This window comes from Salmo trutta, chromosome 36 (genome assembly GCF_901001165.1).
Source record: "Salmo trutta chromosome 36, fSalTru1.1, whole genome shotgun sequence".
Classification (NCBI taxonomy): Eukaryota; Metazoa; Chordata; class Actinopteri; order Salmoniformes; family Salmonidae; genus Salmo; species Salmo trutta.
The window spans coordinates 37,695,587-37,717,839 of NC_042992.1; the positions used below are offsets into that span (position 1 = coordinate 37,695,587).

The 22,253-nt window shown below is 42.1% G+C and overlaps 1 protein-coding gene across 1 annotated transcript in view; it reads right to left on the reverse strand.

Moving 5' to 3' along the window:
* The window catches only part of LOC115176036 (dolichyl-diphosphooligosaccharide--protein glycosyltransferase subunit STT3B), a 92,690-nt gene that overhangs the window by 42,191 nt on the left and 28,246 nt on the right, over positions 1–22,253 (reverse strand). The window contains exon 2 of the mRNA XM_029735768.1: positions 3,942–4,050. Within this exon, the coding sequence (XP_029591628.1) occupies positions 3,942–4,050 (109 nt within the window). The remainder of the gene's footprint in view (positions 1–3,941; positions 4,051–22,253) is intronic.

Genomic DNA, 22,253 nt, shown 5'->3' on the forward strand with positions numbered 1-22,253 from the left:
CCTACTAGCTATGTATTGTATATCGACAAACATTTAAATTCTGTGGGGGGGGGGGGGGGGGGGTTGTGATTTTTGGGCTCATATACAGTGAATTCGGAAAGTATTCAGACCCCTTGACTTTTTCCACTTTGTTACGTTACAGCCTTATCTAAAATTTATTAAATGTTCCCCCCCTCAATCTACACACAATACCCCAAAATGACAAAGCAAAAATAGGGCTAGAAATGTTTGCACATTAAAAAAAATAGAGACTTTTATATATAAATAATCACATTGACATAAGTATTTAGACCTTTTCTCAGTACTTTGAAGTCTATCCAGAGACGTTTGATCAGATTCAAGTCCGGGCTCTGGCTTGGCCAATTAAGGACATTGAGACTTGTCCCGAAGCCACTCCAGCGTTGTCTTGGCTGTGTGCTTAGGGTCGCTGTCCTGTTGGAAGGGGAACCTTCCCCCCCAGTCGGAGGTCCTGAGCGCTCTGGAGCAGGATCTATTTTTCTCTGCTCATCTTTACGTCGAACCTGACTAGTCTCCCAGTTCCTGCCTCTGAAAAACATCCACACAGCATGATGCTGCCACCACAACCATCTCAGCAGAGGAAGTCTGGACCTCTGTCAGAGTGACCGTCGGGTTCTTGGTCACTTCCCTGACCAAGGCCCTTCTCCCCCGAATGCTCAGTTTGGCCGGGCGGCCAGCTCTAGGAAGAGTCTTGGTTCCAAACGTCTATTTAAGAACGATGGATGCCACTGTTCTTGGGGACCGTCAATGCTGCAGAAATGTTTTGCTACCCTTCCCCAGATCTGTGCCTCGACACAACCCTGTCTCAGATCTCTACGGACAATTCCTTCGACCTCATTGCTTAGTGTTTGCTCTGGCATGCACTGTCAACTGTGGGGGGTCTGAATACTTTCCGAATTAACTGTATAGGCCCATGCATAAGCTCTAATATGTGTATGGGTGTTTTGAATTAAAAATCACCTTAGAAAGCGCTGTCCATTTCATTGTTTGGCTTTGAAACCTCCACAACGACCATGTTTTCCCACTCAGTTTCAACCTGTTCAAATTGATCGATCACAGTGAGCTGAGTTTTAAAAGCATGATACTCTCTCGCATTTGCATTGCTGTCAGTGTTGCGGGACAATAGAGTGCTGAGTACAAAGGACATTAGCGACCTAACGGTCATTAGCGAGTTGGGTACTGCCAACGCTTGTCCAGAGTGCATTAAAAAAAAGGAGATTACCGTGACCCATCGTTCACGTACAATTTGACTACCAGCAGTCATGACTCATGACTGCTGGTATGGCTGTAATACGGTCACCGCAAAAGCCCTAGCCATGCATTCTCTATAGATCGCTTAACTGTCATAGACAAAGAGTACGAGCTAATTTGCTTCCACTCTTACAGTATTCCCACAACTGGTGTGATTTCCGACAAGGACTTCATAGAACCAGTGTGTTCAGAAGATGTGATTTGTGACATTCCATTAGCGATCCAGGTTTGTGCACCATTAAGGCTGCCTGATAAAATTCAAAAGGCCCTTCATACCCCATAGCCTGTAAGTATTATCAGGATAGCTGAGGGATGCACTTCGCCTTCTATGCGTAATCATATGGTGGGGCGGGGGGGGGGGGGGGGAACTAGAGATAAAAACAGAACTTATTGGAGCCAGGTAGCTGACACATGGCAAAAGTTTAGCAGCAGCAGAGTTCACCCAGAGGTACCGAACCTCGATCTATCTTCCCTCACTTTGCATGTTGCTGGGCATTTGCATTCTGTGTACCCAGCATCTGACACACCTGCTGTCTAAACCCTGGCACACTGAGCAGCAGCACTGTCCACTGCCTACAGATATAGACATGTTAGGACGTAGGTTAGGAAGTTCGGATCCCTTGTGCAGATTGACTGAATCCGTTGCTGCTAAACAGCAACACCTGCAACTGCTACTAGCCTATATTCCAAAGCTACAATATCTGCTGCTGCTAAAACGACTGACAACAGTACTGAGTGCAGGCATGTCGGGCTGTCTTAAATGCTTGGTGCTTCTCTCCCACCACCCTGGAGTAAGTACACGGTACACAACAGGGAACAGAGTGAAACTTCAGGTGCCAACCTAGGTGGAGAAAGTGACGAGATGACACAGGGAACCATTTTAAAAGGTTTGCCGTAACAAGGCTGGTAAAAAATGTCACCCCATTAAGCATCTGATTACAGTACAGAGAGACATGTCGGGAGCTGTGAGGAAGAGCAGGGCAGTATTTTATTCACAGCGCTTCAGTGCACAGTTTACAGGGCAGCCCCCCCCCAAAAAAGAGACTCCGCCGAGAGAGGAGTGTGGCCGATAAATCTTATAGAATCGGCAGGTAGTAACTCACGGTGAAAGAGGTTGTGATTTCAACAGCAGGTCCTGTTGGTAAACCGCATGATCATTGGCAGTCATGTAGAATCCCTCAAGTTAAAAGCTCACTGGCTGCTGCCGAAGCGTGACAGACCGGAGAGCGCTGGGGGAGGCTTATGAAACGGTACGGTCCATGGTGCTTTCTCATCTAACCCCCCAACCACTAGAACACCAGAGTCTAGGCCTATATCTACAGTGCATTCGGAAAGTATTCAGACCTTCCCCTTTTCCACATTTCGTTACAGCCTTATTCTACAACGGATTAAATAAAATGAAGACAAGCAATGAGGTCGAAGGAATTGTCCGTAGAGCTCCAAGACAGGATTGCGTCGAGGCAGAGATCTGGGGAAGGGTACCATGAAGTGTCTACAGCATTGAAGGTCCCCAAGAACACAGTGGCCTCCATTATATTTAAACTGAAAAAGTTTGGAACCACCAAGACTCTTCCTAGTGCTGGCCATCCGGGGAGAAGGGCCTTGGTCAGGGAGCTAGCCAAGGACCCAATGGTCACTCTGACAGAGCTCCAGAGTTCCTCTGTGGACATGGAGAACCTTCCAGAAGAACAACCATCTCTGCGGAACTCCACCAATTAGGCCTTCTTGGTAGAGTGGCCAGACGGAAGCCACTCACAGTAAAAGGCACAACACAGCCCGACTGGAGTTTGCCAAAAGTCACTGAAAGGACTCATGAGATACAAGATTATCTGGTCTGATGAAACCAAGATTGAACTCTTTGGTCTGAATGCCAAGCGTCACATCTGGAGGAAACCTGGCACCATCCCTACGGTGAAGCTTGGTGGTGGCAGCATCATGCTGTGGGGATGTTTTTTAGCGGTAGGGATTGGGAGACAAGTCAGGATCGAGGGAAAGATGAACAAAGCAAAGTACAGAGAGATCCTTGATGGAAACCTGCTCCAGAGCGCTTAGGACCTCAGACTGGGGTGAAGGTTCACCTTCCAACAGGACAATGACCCTAAGCACAGCCAAGACACAGGAGTGGCTTCGGGACAGGTCTGAATGTCCTTGAGTGGCCCAGCCAGAGCCCAGACTTGAACCCGAACGAACATCTCTGGAGAGACCTGAAAATAGCTGTGCAGCGACACCCCACATCCAACCTGACCAATTTTGAGAGGATCTGCAGACAAGAATGGGAGAAACTCCCCAAATACAGGTGTGCCAAGCTTGTGGTGTCATACCCAAGAATACTTGAGGCTGTAATCACTGCCAAAGGTGCTTCAACAAAGTACTAAGTAATGGGTCAGAATACTTACGTAAATCTGATATTTCCAATTTTTTTTTTATACATTTGCTTAAGTGTCTAAAAACCTGTTTTTGCTTTATGGGGTATTGTGTGTAGATTGATGAGGGGGGGGGGAAACGATTTAATCCATTGTAGAATAAGGCTGTAATGTAACAAAATGTGTAAAAAGTCAAGGGGTCTGGATACTTTCCCAAAGCACTGTATATGCAATGTGTTCTTCCCACTGGTTTGTTTTCAAATTGGGATGATTTAAGCTTGATCACAGCAGGGAACATGTTAAACTTACTGTGCCCCCCACGATCCTCCCCAAGGGGTACCATGACCTCTCGTCAAACCAGTTGAGGAACTCGTAAAACCCATTTGTGGTCAGGTGATGTGTTGATCTGTAGTTGAACCTGTGGGGGGAGAGAATATGGCTTAAGTTGGTACAAGGCAAATAACATTGGCACACAAAGCAGGCAACTAATACAAGTATCTCAGACATTTGTTGAATGTGCAAACAAATATTACATTTTGAGAGAATAGCCTTATTTCCATATTCTACAAAAGGCAGCCAATGTCCCAGCCCATACAGCTAAGTGACAACAGAAGACAGGTAGGCCTAGACCTACCTGGTAAGACATCCTTGAAGAGTCCACTGCTAGCGCAAGTTTGGACAATTACCAACTATCTGACACTACGGAGACATCCCAAAACATCCAACCAGAACAGAGTTGGCTTGGTTTGCTCGACATCTCCGCTCTAAAACATCAAGTTTACATATAATTCTCTGAAGACGGTGAAATGTCTGCTCGAAAACCACATTTCGTGCATACCGATTAATACGCGGTTGCTTTGCTTCGATTCCATGCTAGGCCACGAGTTAGGATAACATCCGATATCTTCATACGGCTCAGCGTGACAGTGCAAGGCAGTGGTTTTATATTAAGTGAAAAAAACAAATGAACAGTTTATATGTAGGGGACAGTTGATGTAACCAGAGTGAAATACACTTCCTGAGTCATTGTTGTGCAATCAATGTGATGCACCCGTGGCTCTGAAATAAGGACATCAATCGCTGTGATAGATCCCACTTGTCTGCAGAAACAGCCCTGACACTGGTATGTCAGCAATCCCCAAGCACAATAAATACCAGCATCATTCCCTAATACTTTGTCTCCATAGCAGATGATTCAGGAGGCGAGAGATTTGAGTGGGGGGGGTGGCCGGCACACAGTCACTGAACTGTTGGGAGACATGAGCAGCTCACACACACACACACCAAAATGGCTGGCGTGTGAAGAAGCTCATTAATCACGGCAAGGTGCTTTTTCCTTTTACACAACTCACATGAAGGACATGTATCTGCAGGTGAGGAAAGGAGAAGGCCAAAATCCTTTGATAAAGCACTTGGTGGCCTAACTAGGTTCCCATGCAACCTTTTTAACGCAAGTAAATAAATCGGACATAAATGTCATTACAGGCCTGATGGAAACAGAGCAATTTACAAAATGTCGACAAAACAATACACTAGACAGGGTGGGATTTTGTTTTGGTAAAATGAATTATGCAGAAATTACAGTGGTAATGCTTTTAATGAGCAAATATTTATATAATAACCATCCTATCAAAGTAAACTTGGAGTCACAATGACGTGTAGTCCTCCCACTATGACTTGTCAGGAAAGCATGCAGTTTGTTAGGCTACCGATTAAATCAAATGATGAACTTTACAGGGTGGTGAAAGTGCAAGGTTATGAGCTTGATGCTCCTTTCCAATAAATATTGAGGGTCTTATTCTGGTGACATGATGTCCATAACAATCTCATGTAGGCTACACATGCGCTGTAGCCAACAGCACGCAGGTAGCGCTGTTGGCTAGAGACTGTACATGCCAACAGCAAAGTGGGCACACTCGCTACATAACGCAATAAATGTGAGAGAACTTTCAGTAGAGTTGAAAATGCAATTGAAACCCATTTAACTTAAATCATATTTCGGTACATGGAACTGTAACTGCAAAAGGTATTGTTGTGCACTACGTCATCACGTCAAGTCAAATTGATGGAAACATAGCTAGTGATGGTATTTTCTAGGTTTATGTTACTTAAAAAAAATGTTTATCATTATCTCTGTTTGGACACATGGGAGATTTAAAGTTTTGGCGCTTCTTAAAGGATTTCTGGTGTTGAGGAAAGAGGCTTTGAACAGTATGACAAAAGCCAGTGAGGAACAAAGAAGAAAAGGATGTAAACGAACACTTGCACTATTCATACTCGCAGGGCTGGTGCACTCCCTGTCGCAGTTTCGCTTTCAAGTAGAATATGACATGCCCTTGCTATGGCTCATTCATCACTCACTGACTGACAAGTTTGGTGAGGAGACCAAGCTACTGGTACACACACACAAACACACACACACACACACACACACACACACACACACACACACTTCTATTGCAGTGAATGTAATGAGCATTGACAAGCTGGCTCATTCACAGTGAGGAACTAAGACTGCTTGAGCCACAGGGATAAACATTCCAATCACATTACTCTATAACCCGGACTCATGAGGTCTAAGACCCGACACGAGCAGCTCACACAAACATCCCAAAATGGCTGGCATGTGGAGGAGCTCAATCACTCCATGGTGCTTTTTCTTCTACACAATTCACCTGAAGGACTCATATCTGCAGATGGGGAAAGGTGGTGCCAAAATCCTTTGATAAAGTGCCTGGTGGCCAAATTATAGTCAATAACCAGGTTTCCATGCAACCTTTTTTGTGGCTAAAGCATTCAGATCACATTACTCTATAACCTGGAGTCAGCGTGAGGTCTGAGACCAGACATTTCACAAGTTTGTCCAGCTCCAACAAAATCACAACACTGAGCATGAGCCAGCAAAACCAGTGTTTCTTTCTCCAACTTTGGCGCATGGAGACCAGAATGGGTCAAATGCAGCCAGGTATAAAGAGCAACCCAGCAGAGAGCCCTTATCGCCGCAAGTTATTCACTCATACCCCACTCAGGAAAGCCATTGTTTGTCAACTGTCAAAGCACAGAGGCGGAAATAAAGAGAACCACAGAAAGCACTTAAAATACTTCACACGCTGCCTCGCCATATTCACAAAAACACATTTTCCAATGATCTCATTGACAGCAGATCCGAGTGTTTAATTCCTGAGCTTGTCACTTTGATGAGGATAATGTGGCCGGCCAAGCACATTAGCAATTTAATGCATAACTGCCTAGTTGGTCCCGGCTGACAGAACATCACTGCACCACAAACTAGTGAGCAGGTGAGCGTAAAAACAAAACACCCACCATTTAAATTCCTTCTGGCCTCGGGAAGAATGGAAATGAAAGAATTTGGCCAACGCGTCAACTCTGGAGCAAATTTCATTGCAAAATGAAAATTACTCACAGCATCTTGTGCATTTGAGGATGCCCTCAAGGGTCAAAACTAAATTTCGAGGATGCCCGTTACAAGTTACCCATTGTTACAAAGCCCCCATTCACTGCAAGAAAAAAAAAAAAAAAAAGATTCCTTTGTGATTTATGACCCGGTAATGCCTCGCACTTTGGTAACCACAATCAAATGCATCATTGGTTTTCCTGCCCTGCTCCTGGGTAAATGACCAAACTGACTTTTGTTCCAGGAGTCCACTTGCCACCTTGACTAGGCCTAACTGCCTGCTCAGCTCACACAATAGATAGATTACCTGTACATTTAGGGAATTAACCACACAGTGGTACCAAATATTAAGCTGGGGCTGCCTGAAACAACAGCTCAATGTTTAACAATGTTTAACACAGGCCTTTGGTGATGTCGTACAATTTGCACGCAGAAGCCATATTTATGCCACACAAAGTCACACAAAAGTCAAACAAACCAACACAGGTTGGGAGCAGACCTATCTAGTGGTGACAGTTTCAAAAAGCTAGTAATATTCTGAGTTGCCACCTAAAGTAGCCAGGGTGCCTGGCCCACCATCATTTGAATAACAGGATTACAACTATGTACAGTTCAAGTCAGAAGTTTACATACAGCTTAGCCAAATACATTTAAACTCAGTTTATCACAATTCCTGACATATAATCCTAGTAAAAATTCCCTCTTAGGTCAGTTAGAATCATCACTATTTTAAGAATGTGAAATGTCAGAATAATAGTAGAGAGAATGATTTCAGCTTTTATTTCTTTCATCACATTCCCAGTGGGTCAGAAGTTTACATACACTCAATATTTGGTAGCATTGCCTTTAAATTGTTTTACTTGGGTCAAACGTTTTGGTAGCCTTCCACAATAAGTTGGGGGAATTTTGGCCCATTCCTCCTGACCTGGTGTAATTGAGTCAGGTTTGTAGGCCTCTTTGCTCGCACACACTTTTTCAGTTCTGCCCACAAATGTTCTATGGGATTGAGGTCAGGGCTTTGTGATGGCCACGCCAATACCTTGACTTTGTTGTCCTTAAGCCATTTTGCTACAACTTTGGAAGTATGCTTGTGGTCATTGTCCATTTGGAAGAGCTATTTGCGACCAAGCTTTAACTTCTTTGGGATAAGGGGCGGTATTTTGACGTCCGGATGAAAAGCGTGCCCAAAGTAAACTGCCTGCTACTCAGGTCCAGAAGCTAGGATATGCATATAAATTGGTAGATTTGGATGGAAACCTGTTAAAATTATGTCTGTGAGTATAACAGAACTGAAATAGCAGGCGAAACCAAGGACAAACCATTAAAAAAAAGTCAAAAACAATTCATCCTACCACTGATTTCAATGGCTGGCACTTTTATAATAGGGAGAAATCGTCCCCAATTGCAGTTCCAAGGGCTTCCACTAGATGTCAGTCTTTAGAAAAAGTTTCAGAATGGTTTCTGGAAAAATTAGTGAGAAGTTGTAGTTTTTGTAAGTGGCTCCCATTTTGGCTGTAGCGTTTCCAAGCGCATGGCCGAGAGAGCACGTTCTTTTTGTTTATCTCCGATAAAGACAATAACGATTCTCCATTTTAAATGTTATCGTTTATTTGCCTATTAGGGTACATAAGGTTTGATTATAAATGTTGATTGACTTGTTTCGATAAGTTTATTGGTAACGTTTGGGATTAATTTTGTATGCATTTTGAAGGAGGGAAACCGAGTGGATTATTGACTGAAGCGCGCCAGCTAAACTCAGTTTTTATAGATAAAAAAACTGTATTGAACAAAAGGACCATTTTTAATGTGACTGGGACCTTTTGGAGTGCCAACAGAAGATCTTCAAAGGTAAGGCATATGCTATATCGCTATTTCTGACTTACGTGTTGCAACTCCCTGGTTGAAAATGATTTGTTATGCATTTGTGTGCTGGACACTGTCCTCAGATAATCGCATGGTTTGCTTTCGCCGTAAAGCTTTTTTGAAATCTGACATGGCGGCTGGATTAACAACAAGTTAAGCTTTATTTTGATCTATTGCACTTGTGATTTCATCAAAGTTAAATATTTATAGTAATTTAATTTGAATTTCGCGCTCTGCAATTTCACCGGATGTTGGCCAGATGGGACACAAGCGTCCCAATGATTTTTCTTCCACATGATGCCAGCTATTTTGTGCACCAGTCCCTCCTGCAGCAAAGCACCCCCACAACATGATGCTGCCAACCCATGCTTCACGGTTGGGATGGTGTTCTTTGGCTTGCAAGCCTCCCCTTTTTCCTTTAAACATAACGATGGTCATTACGGCCAGTTCTATTTGTGTTTCATCAGACCAGAGGACATTTCTCCAAAAGGCACAATCTTAGTCCCCATGTGCAGTTGCAAACCGTAGTCTGGCTTTTTTATGGTGGTTTTGGAGCAGTGGCTTCTTCCTTGCTGAGCAGCTTTTCAGTGTATGTCGAAATAGGACTCGTTTTACTGTGGATATAGATACTTTTGTACCCGTTTCCTCCAGCATTTTCACAAGGTCCTTTGCTGTTCTGGGATTGATTTGCACTTTTCACACCAAAGTACGTTCATCTCTAGGAGACAGAGCGCATCTCCTTCCTGAGCGGTATGACGGCTGCGTGGTCCCATGGTGTATATACTTGCGTACCCTTGTTTGTACAGATGAATGTGGTGCCTTCAGGCGTTTGGAAATTGCTCCCAAGGATGAACCAGACTTGGAGGTCAACATCTTTTTTCTGAGGTCTTGGCTGATTTCCCCATGTCAAGCAGAGGCACTGAGTTTGAAGGTAGGCCTTGAAATACATCCACATGTACACCTCCAATTGACTCAAATTATGTCAATTAGCCTATCATCAGAAGCTTCTAAAGCCATGACATCATTTTCTGGAATTTTCAAAGCTGTTTAAAGGCACAGTCAACTTAGTGCATGTAAACTTCTGACCCACTGGAATTGTGATACATTGACTGAAAAGTGAAAATCAGTCAGAACAATTGTTGGAAAAATGACTTGTGTCATGCAAAGTAGATGTCCTAGCCGACTTGCCAAAACTATAGTTCGTTAACAAGAACTTTGTGGAGTGGTTGAAAAACGAGTTAATGACTCCAACCTAAGTGTATGTAAACTTCCGACGTCAACTGTACATACACCAGAACTAGCTTGCTAATGGTTAATTATGGGATGTTCCAATTGGATTACTTTGAGTTGAATCCTTAGAGTAGGCTCTAAGAGACCCATAGATGATTAAAGGACCGTCAGGCAAGGGTCGTGCAGTGGACCCAGTCCTGGCTACTTTCCATCCGACTCAATGGCACTCAGGGGGATGCCCCGCCCGCTAGTCAGGACTGCGCACATACAGCCTGTTCCCCTTCTGACCGCATGCTCACATGACCATGCTGGTGGAAGAGGGCGGAACTGGTTTACTGGACAAGAGTCAAAACTATTATAATACTGTAGTGTCCAACAGATACGACAGAAGCAGGACGAGAAGATGTTTTGGCGAATGAGGGTTATTCCTATTGTTTCACATGACAATGGTTCAATTACTGAGCTCTGTGCTCTTTGACCCATTAAATAATTGCATGGAAGTTTGATGGCAATATTGTGCAGACGCTACAAGAAAGGAGTTCACTCTGGATTTAAAATGTTAGCTGTAATTACTTAATCAAGTCTGTACACTGGCGAGTAAGTTAAGTCGCTGCCGATCTAGTGGTGTTTACATGAACGAGCAGGAAAGAAAAAAAATAGACGAGGGCTCGACATTAGTCAGACAAGAATATAGGTTTAAGTTGTCAGAATGTGGCTTTTTGAATTTTATTTTAAATTACTTGGCCAATCAGTGTCCCCCGGGTATAATGTGTTGTACACCGTCTCCCCAATCTCTGCAGAGCTCATCGGAGTATAATTGTAGGCCTGCATAGACAGGCCCAAGCGGTCTTTCAATCATGCAGTTGCAAGATACGTTTTTGTGACCAAAGCGGCTATCTACTTGTGCACATTTGTTGACATTCATTGCTAGTTAGTGAGTCATTTGCCCAGTTATAGCTTATTTTTGGTCAACAATGAAAATCCTGGAAAAGTCATTGTGTATGCGTCACCTGCGTGTGCCAATGGGCTGTTGCCAGGGGGAGACGTTTCCGCAACAGTCTAAGTAGATTGAAAATTCAAAACATATTGTGCAGTTTGGCTGGTTCTCGCTAGTTAACGTTTTAGGTAATAGCATGCATTAATGTTGTCGTTTCCGATGTCCTGAAATACATTTTCCACCAGCACTCGTGTATAACCGCAAATGGCTGACACGCAGTTGATACAGGTGCACAGTTGATGAAACCAACGCTGCATATGCCGGTTGTAAAACCATACATCTCAAGCGCTCAGAATTGGTTAGGCTTCTCCTCTATCATATACTGGCCATGTAAAATATTCCTAGAATAGCCTAATTGACAAGTAACTCCTATGTTGTCAAGATCTCCCCTGAACACTTTAACCCTACAAATAAACTGATCAAAAATATAAACTCTACGTGTAATGTGTGCAGAAATGACCAAAAAACGTAATGTTCATTTCTCAACCACAAGTCGCCTCCCAACATCTTTGTTGCGAATTTGGCAGTACATTCAACCAGCCTCACAACCATGTGTATGGCATCGTGTGGGCAAGCGGTTTTCTGATGTCAACTATGTGAAAATAGCGGCCCATGGTAGAGGTGGGGTTATGGTATGGGCCGGCATAAGCTACGAACACCAAAATTGCATTTTACTGGATGGCAATTTGAACACCGAGGTAAGCATGACGCGATCCTGAGGCCCATTGTTGTGCCATTCATCCGCCACCGCCATCACCTCATGTTTCAGCATGATAATGCAAGGCCCCATGTCGGAAGGATAACCCACTGAGCATGTTTGGGATGCTTTGGATCGACGTATACGACAGGGTGTTCCAGTTCCCGCCAATATCCAGCAACTTCGCAAAGCCATTGAAGAGGAGTGTTACAACGTTCCACAGGCCACAATCAACAGCCTGATCAAATCTATGCAGAGGATATATCGCAACGCATGAGGCAAATGGTGGTCACATCAGGGTTTCTGATCCACGCATTTACCTATTTTTAAAATCTGTGACTAACAGATGCATATCTGTATTCCCAGTAATGTGATATCCATAGATTAGGGCCTAATGAATTTGAATGATTTCCTTACATGAACTAACTCAGTAAAATCTTGGAAATTGTTGCGTTTATATTTTTGTTCAGTATAGATAATCTTAGCTACCTTGCCCACCGTAGCATTTTGATTCCTGGTTCACTGTCTTTATAAAATAATTCCCTCATTCAAAGTAAATTGGTTGTACTTGTAATGTTGCAGGGTGGCCAACCATCTCCCAGGAGAGCTACTGTATAATGCATACAACGACAAGTGCCTTGAACTTTCAGACAGGTAAAAAAAAAGGATAAGTGGCTCATATGATCAGTATGTGATGAATAGGGCTGTTGCGTTGTTTGTATTTCCAACACACTGGCAGTCATGAGTGCAGTACAATTGTGACTGAGTCACGCAATCTGGTTTTATGCATTCTGGACATGCTTTGGTAGTACCCAACCTGTTATCGACCATCAGGTCCTAATGGGCTGGTACTCCGGGCTCTATTGTCCCTCTAACAGAGTATATTTGGAAAGCATTCATACCGCTTGACTTTACACATTTTTAGAATAAGGCTGTAATGTAACAGACTAAATTGTTCCACCCCTCCTCATCTACACACAATACCCCATAATGACAAAGCAAAAACAGGTTTTTAGAAATGTTTGCTAATTTATTAAATAAAACACGGACAAAAATCACATTTACATTATTACTCACTCTTTTGAAGCACCTTTGGCAGGGATTACAGCCTTGAATCTTGGGTATGATGCTACAAGCGTGGCACACCTGTATTTGGGGAGTTTCTCCAATTCTTCTCTGCAGATCCTCTCAAGCTCTGTCAGGTTGGATGGAGTTTCTCCAATTCTTCTCTGCAGATCCTCTCAAGCTCTGTCAGGTTGGATGGGGAGCTTCACTGCACAGCTATTTTCAGGTCTCTCCAGAGATGTTCAAATCGGGTTCAAGCCACCATGTTTCACCGTATGGATGGTGCCAGGTTTCCTCCAGACGTGACACTTGGAATTCAGGCCAAAGAGTTCAATCTTGGTTTCATCAGACCAGAATCTTGTTTCATGGTCTGAGAGTCTTTAGGTGCCTTTTGGCAAACGCCAAGAGAGTGGTCATGTGATTAACTGAGGAGTTACTTACGCCTGGCCACTATCATAAAGGCCTGATTGGTGGAGTGCTGCAGAGATGGTTCTCCTATCTCAACAAAGGAACTCCGGAGCTCTGTCAGAGTGACCGTCGGGTTCTTGGTCACCTCCCTGACCAAGGCTCTTCTGCCCCGATTGCCAGGTGGCTAGCTCTAGGAAGAGTCTAGGTGGTTCCAAACATCTTCCATTTAAGAACGATGAGGCCACTGTTCTTGGGGACCTTCAATGCTACAGAAATGTTGAGATACCCTCCCCCACATCTGTGCCTCGACACAATCCTGTCTCGGAGTTCTACAGACAATTCCTTCAACCTCATGGCTTGGTTTTTGCTCTGACATGCACTGTCAACTGTGGGACCTTATATAGACAGGTGTGTGCCTTTCCAAATAATGTCCAATCAATTAAACTTACCACAAGTGGACTCCAATCAAGTTGTAGAAACATCAAGGACGATAAATGGAAATAGGATGCACCCGAGCTCAATTTTGAGTCTCCTAGCAAAGGGTCTGAACACTTATATAAATAAGGCATTGTTTTTTTTTTTATACATTTGCAAATATTTCTAAAAACCTGTATTCGCTTTGCCATTATGGGGTATGTTGTGTAGATTGGTCATTTAAAAAAATCAATTTGAGAAAGCTTTAACGTAACAAAATGTGTGTGGGGGGGGGTTCTGAATACTTTCCGAATGCACTGTATGCAAATGCTTTCGAAAACCACGAACACTTATCAAAACAGTATTATGCTTTTAAAACTCACCTTAAATGTGATGATCAATTTGAAGAAAGTTCAACAGCAGGTTGAAACAGTAAAAAAAAAGTCCTTGTGGATGTTTCAAAGCCTAACAAAACGGACAGCGCTTTCTAAGGGGATGATTAATTCCACACCAAAAGCATATTAGAGCTTATGCACAGGCTTAGGAGCCCAGGCCCGAGAAAAAAAAAAAAAGCTGTATTAAAATGATTGTGCTGTTATACAATGCATAGCCTACCAAATATTAGGCATGACAGAAAAAAAAACTGATTTAAGATATCTTTGCTACATAATTGGTCTAGCCTATACACTAAAATTAAATACATTTGAGTAATCGCCTTTGAATGTGGACTATTATTATGCATATTTGATAGACTGGTTACCTTATGCTAGGCTCTAAAATTTCTATCCACAAGTCTGGGCGATGCTTTTAGTTCATTGATTGTGCAGGGCGACTTACAGTTAGCCTATCATTAGTGAATTTCTATTCGATTTTGAACTGCCTAGTAATAGGGAATTTTTTTAATTTTCATAATTGGGTGACTACCTTTGGCTATACAGAATCCCACCAATGTGTGTTTTCATCTCCTCCTCTCTTCCCTTTATTCCTTTCTCGAGCACGCAGAGGGGATGTCAACATTTAGTGAAATATGTTTTGTTGCGAAAGCATATTACTATCAATGTTGCAGAACAAATTTCACTTGGTTTCCCAAATGAAGAACTGGGTAGCAGCATGAACAGGGTTGGAGAGCCCATGGCATACAGAGCTTGGGCAGAATATCACCTGTCGCACAGCGAGAGCGTGCTCCTCAAACAGTAGTTAATGCATGGAGTGAAAGTGTACTTCTATTCCTCTGCTGCTCATATTAACCACAGCCCCACTACAACACCTAGGTAGCCTACCTGGCATTATTGAAAAACGGAGCAGTGGGGAAGAGCACGCCATCCAACTGAATACAGATGTCATGGCTTTTCCCCCCCTTTAAAATCTAGCATATAGGGCATATTTTAAATGAAATATTAAGCTCAACAGCCATTTCATATGCGCCCTCGCTCAAGAATGGGAAACATATCCTTCCTATTTTATTCAGCCACGGTCAATTATATTCTTTTTACTTTATATCGGATTTTACAATAGGCATATCCTGTCCGCTAAATGAACAATCCTACAGCCTATGGCATGGCGCATGGCCAGATAACATACAGTAGGCGAACCCATACTCTGTTCTTCTGCGTAATGTTTTAGACTATTTTTTTGTTATTTATGTAGATGTTCCAAAGGCGTCCATCTGCGGTTTGTATGCAGCTTGCATGCGTGGACTCCATGGAGGCCTGGAGATGTTAAACTTGTTTGTTAATTAACGGTCCAATTATTGTGAGACCACCACAGCCCTAGTGATGAATATCAAATGGAGCTAATGATTCAAACATTTCAGGGATTACAGAATGAGCAATAAAAATAAAAAATAGATCATAATTTGAGTGTAAACAGGTTATTTGCGGTTTCAGCAAGTAACTTGTATCTGATCATGTGAATGACTTCTCACTTTGAGATAAACCAGCCATCTGTGGAACATCATTAAATATTAAAGGAAAAATCCACCCAAAACCACTCAACCCTTTAATTTACAGGTGTTAAATAACACTAATATGTGAGAAAAAATATTTGTGAAAAAAAAAAAGTGTTTCATTGGTGTTATAATAAGGTTGGAAGCAACATGGAAAATCGTTGTGGAAATTTGTTGCAGCTCAAGTAGACTACAAAATCCACAATAGATTCTGGCTCTATGGACTGTCAAGCAAACACTTACAAGCAAGAATACCAGAGACAATATCAGCATGTAAAGCAGTGGAGGATAGGGAAGACAATCATCAATGAATTTCATTAAAAAAAAAGAGAACATTGAAAAAGTTCATTTAGATAAAACTACAGTAAATATATTCACGTCAGCAAATAATTTATTAAAACACACTGTTTTGCAATGAAGGTCTACAGTAGCCTCAACAGCAATCTGTAGGGTAGCACCATGGTGTAGCCGGAGGACAGCTAGCTACCGTCCTCCTCTTGGTACATTGACTTCAATAAAAAACCTAGGAGGCTCTTGGTTCTCACCGCCTTCTGTAATTATGACAACTTCCTCCAACCTATCAGAGGTCTTGCAGCATGAACTGACATGTTGTCCACCCAATCAAAGGATAAGAGAATGCGTCTAGTACAGAAATCCTAAGCCACAGCTAGCTAGCACTTTGTGAATAAAATGTGGTGAAAAATTTAAGGAGAAGCAAGAGAGACTCATTGTTTTCACTTAGCTAGGAAATGCAGCTGGCTACGTTGGTTACTCAAACAGAGGGATGCTATGTTAGCTAGCTGGTTATGACTAGCCAACACAACAACGGAATTCTTCCAAGTCAAGGTAAGCTTTTGGTTTTATTGCCACCGGGGCCCACCGGTTACTGCATGATTGTAGCGGGTTTACTAAAGCATTAGTTCTATTATCTATGTTGACTAGGACGTTACTTTAACTAATATGGGGACAACGACCTAGGCTGTGTAGCGGTTATGACATGGTTTGGCTTGGAAACGTTTGAGTGCATAGAGGCGAGAAGGAATACAACGTGGCTATGAAAGTGAACTGTGTTTATGCGTGATCAGGGGCCAGTTCTGTTGAAAAACATTTAAAACGGAAGCAAACGAAACAGGGATTAAAAAAAAATCCTGAATGTGTCCAATAGAAACTCTCGTTTGCAACTGTTGGACTAATGATTACACCCTAGATCAGCTAGCCTAAACCAATCGATGTTACATTGAACTGGGTGAATGGAATATGAATGAGTCATCCAACAATAGAAATAAGGCCATGCTCATGGGAAGAAAAATCGTCCTCCCTCAAAACGCCACTGACGTAAAGTAGCTAGTTAACTGTAAAAATCATACAAAACTAACTGCACTGTCAATTTAGGCGTCTACAACCTCACCATGTTCAACCTGCTGATAGATGTGCCTTAGAGTAGAGTCTGACATGTTGAATGTGAGTCTATTGGGCACTAGCTCAAAAAGCCAACATTTACACTCATTTTGTCAAGTACATTAGAAGTCTTTCCCGAAATGTGAGACTTAACTTGCTAGCTACCATCTTTTTAAATTCAAAATAGATATCAACAATTTACATTGTTACATCATACAAAACAGAACGCAGGTATTAACGAGAAAATACTAAAACATACAAATAAACAATTCTGGTGCATTTGTAATCACTGAAAAAATCTTAATGAATCAGTTAAATGTTATTCACTAGGGTTAATGTTTTAAAACAGTTAAATTCAATGAAAAAAACATTTGTTTATAAAGTATTTGGCCACAAGAATAAAAGAATTCACAATCATTTCAATGGTCTGGTTATCATTGCAATAGTAACATATTATAACCTTCATGTCAAAAACATGGGTAGTGTTCATAATGGTAAATAAGTATTTTGCAATGTTTTCCCAAAATTGACACAAATTTACATTCAAAGAACAAGTGAGACAGATTGACCTTTTTTCACAGAAAACACATATCATCAATAGGCACAAATTTGGATATCATAGAATTACATGGATATATCTTATGTAAATTTTTAAAGTGCACTTCCTTAACTTTGTTTGGTATACAATATTTGTAAGGCCTTAACCATGCATTTTTCCAGACAATGTCAGGAATAAGCATGTTCCAGAAACATTTCTCGGTGTAAGTTGGTTTTGTGAATGAAGAACTTGTCTTATATATTTATTACAACAAGATTTCTCAGGTTTTATTTTTTTTCACCTTTATTTAACCAGGTAGGCAAGTTGAGAACAAGTTCTCATTTACAATTGCGACCTGGCCAAGATAAAGCAAAGCAGTTCGACAACATACAAAAACACAGAGTTACACATGGAGTAAGCCCGCGCCTTCCAATCTGAGTTCTGGATAAACTTTGTGATCGTTACCAAAGCTAAGATGAGTTTTCATTAGTGTAGTTAGACCTCTGGGAACTGCTTTGATCACAGAAATAAACTCTGAAAGGTATTGGAAACTCTTTCAATGTTATAAATTGTTCATATGTGAGAATATTACTCTTGTTGTCGAAAACATCAAGAACAAAGTCAATGCTATCTACTATCGTATAGCTTTGGAATCGTGGCATTACATACTTGAGGAAAATAGGCAAGTGGACATATACACCGACTAAGGGATTGCGTGACAATTAGCTTAGCAAACGCGTGACGCAGCATGACAACGTGAATGTAATTGGTTGATAGTCTGCTGGGTGGGGCGTTATATGTTCCTTAATTTATTGAATTCCCATCTCCTTTCTATAATATCTCTGGCAACAGCACCATGCAATGCACCCTAGACTAAAGAGGCAGACAAATAGGGTAAATGTGGTAGACCCCCCACCGAGTGGCGCAGCGGTCTAAGGCACTGCATCTCAGTGCTAGAGGCGTCACTACAGACCCTGGTTCGATCCCGGACTGCATCACAACCGGCCGTGATCAGGAGTCCCATAGGGTGGCGCACAATTGGCCCAGCGTCTTCCGGGTTAGGGGGAAGGTTTGGCTTGCGTAGGTCATCATTGTAAAATAGAAATTTGTTCTTAACCCGACTTGCCTAGTTAAATAAAGTTCGAGGTAGGTATGTCGCAAAAATATGATCAATGGCTCATTCGAGAGAAGACATCCGCCCAAGTTATGACATCGGCCAGCATTGAAATCTGATATGTATGATATACAACTTTTAGATTGTGAAAAATGTCTTCCTATTAACTTCCAGTGTAGTGAGATTGACTATCACAGTGCTACGTCATACCGGACGGATTTCTGCCTGCTTGAACGCCAATAACTCAGAAACATGAAATAAAACAGGGAATCGATGGAACATCACTCAAGATGCACAAAACCAATATAACATTCAAAATAGGTGAACCTTCCCTTTAATACCATGAAAAACCTATCAATTTATCAACGAAACACATTAATTTCCTCACATTAAAGCCTAACTCTAATGTCACCATTTTTTACTTTTCAAAACAAGCCAGCTGGCTGAGTTGTTGAAAACTAACAGATGGCTGCTGCTTCAGTTCCTAGTCGGGGCACACTGCCATCATGTCAATAAGCAAGTAACTTAACAGTCTATTCAAATCAATACATGACAAATGACAAGCTATGTAAAGCAGTCTGCTGAGCACAGACGTAACTATGACAGAAATAGACACGTTGAATGAAAGCTGTTTGAAAGCCGTTTGAAATGGCATTGAGAAATGTCTGCATCCCAACTGTCATGTTTCCCCAAATCTTTTGTGCTTGCAAATTGTCCTTTGAACGGAGCTCCCTCAATACCAGATTTTCAACTTTCTACCCAACAAAAAGACAACAGAAAAGAGCTGTTCAACATTTATTTGCTCGACACAGCTCCAGATTGACAGAATGAAGACAAAGAGCAAATAAAACAGTGTGCCTGTAAAAGGCTGCTAGGGCAATTTTAAAGTGGGGCACAGTCTGATAGACTTCCCTCGATTCTTATTGCTGTAGCCCCAAGGCAAGTAAAGGAAGTAATGGACAGGAGCACGGCGTAGTAGTTGACTGTTTCAAACCTTTCCTTGAAAAGACAAATTAGACACTAGATTACGCTTTACTTTCAATTCAGTGTTATTGCTATTTTGAAGGCACAGTTATGCTAATACTAAACGCTTTAATGATCAAAGGAGGACTTTAACATATGCACAATTCTCAGAAATGTACTCAGGAGGCAGACTTCGAAAGCCAACGCCAGACATCCACCAGCTGCCTGACTTGAGTATGCCATCGAATCAGTGCGTTATCACGCCCTGCATGGTTTTACTTCTGTCTCTCAGCAGAAACAGAACGATGAGATCAGTCATGGACAACGCACACAAAGAACAGTTCAGCAGCAGCCTGGCCCAATGAGACAGACGGGGGAGGGGGGGTAGGAGAGTGCTTGCTTACCATGTACAGGACCTCTAGAGGTCAGGCTGGTTCTAAAACAAAGAAACGTAAAGCCTTACAAGAGTTCCGAATACTGCTCAGCAAGTCTCCACACCGCATGACCAAACTTTAAACAAATGTGTACACAGCTTCTGACAAAGAAAACGGTGGTTGTTTAGCCTCGTGGTACAGGCGTCAGCGGCTGGCAGTGGAGCGAGCGCAGCTGGTGAGCTCTATTTAAAACACTTTAAAGAGGGTGTGAGGTGCAGAAGTCCATTTCACACTCGATAGATTGCGGTTTTTCAGAACAAAAACGGAAATTGGGATATGAATAAAGCAGTTGCCAAGTGTGTTGTGGCCCTTCCTTTGATAGGGTGAAGGAAAGCAAAGTGAGCAGCCAGTCCCGCTTAATGACGCCAGCTCATCTAGACTCCTTACTTACACTCAAGGAAACCAGAAATCAGTCAGTGGACAAAAATAAAGCATTTCCACTTAGAGGTATTTATTACACATGCACAATATCAGGGAAAAAGCAGCCAGCAGACTGCTCTGCGATAAAAGCTGCTTTACCATTCGTCAGTCGGGTTATTAAATGTGTGACCTATGGTAAGGTTTATGCAGATTGAAAAACATTTAATTGGAGGCAATGACCAATTCATTGTCAGATTGAATAATTCAGTTTAATAACAAACCTTTCTACTTAGATCCCTGCAGAAGAAAAGGGTTTAACCACAGGGTAAACAAGCAGCTTGCTTGCAGCTATTTTGAAATGCCCTCGCTCATTCATGTTATAACCTTTGTTGCGAAATCCTCAGTAAGACTGTTAAATCACATAATGGAGCCTCCTTGGCAAACCTCACCCTAGACTTCAAGGAGCCGTTTTGAAATGAGCATGAAACATGGGGGAGAGTGGGAAGAGGTTGTCTGAGACGCTAAGTCAAAGACTAAAAACAGTCTTTAAATAACATCCAGACAAGAGTATGTGAGCGGCGCGAGGAGCGGAGCGTGCCCAATTTGACTGGAGCAAGTTTGCCAAAGGCTGGAGGGGTCGGCCTTCTCGCCACTCCCCTCACAAGCTCAGGGCATGCCAGGCCCAGTATGCATTTGTAATCTACTTGTGTGCAGCTATAGCCCATTGCTTTAGCTACTGTCATCAAGTATGCTGCTGTCATCAAGTATGCTAAATATTTTCATAAAGAAACTGATAAAAAAAAACAGGTGAAATTAAAAAAATCAAACTGAAGCTGACTTACAAATATGAGGATGACCAAGAGCGCGGTGATGTAGTGCCCACTACTAAAAAAGCATGGTGCACTTACTACGTGCACATGCTAACAGAAAGGAATAAGATGGGTAGCTAGCTAAGTGTGTCATTGTAGCAAAGTATTTATTTTAAAAAAAATCAGATTTTAAGTTGTTCATTTTTGTTCTATTATTTATACAATTGGCCATCATTGATTTTTCGCCCCAATAGGCCTGGCATATTACCTCTGTCAAGGAGCTTTCCATTTTGATAGGCTTATTTGACCTAAAATCCTTCATGCCTACTTACAGAAATAAAATAAACCCATCCTGCCCAGCCAGCCAAGAGTGGCCCAAAGGGTGTTCTGCATCTCTAGTGCCTCCGCAAGCGTGGAGAGGGTATTCTTTCGCTGCTGGCCTGCTCTCCAGGCACCGTCACATGAGCCTGAAGACACTCTGGCCAAACTAGTGGTTCAAAAAATGAATTCAAAGACAGTGCCGACTGAGCCTACTAAAGGCCTTTGTTTAATTTGTATTTCATTTTAAGTAAGTCACAGCCTATATGCACAATTTATAGACGATTAAATACAACTAAGATGTTGTTTACATGCTGACCCTCAATGTCCCTGACAGCCTAGTGTGTTACACTTGCAAATCCATCTCTTTGTAGGCTATAGGTCTTGAAATAATATAACCTAAATAATTAATTTCCGTTCCTTCTTAGGCTCCCTATCTGGCTCTTTACTTAGTGTGTTTATATGCTGTTTAATAAGACATGTAGCCTATTTGAAATGATGAGTGCTAGATCAGTCACCTTTTCCTCTTTATTAAAATACTTTCCATTCAAATCATAAGGTTTGGTTTCAATAATTGAAAACCAAATGGTAGGTTCAGGTACTCAAAAATTGATGGGCGTTGGTTAAATTGTGATTTTAATGAATGGCGCAAA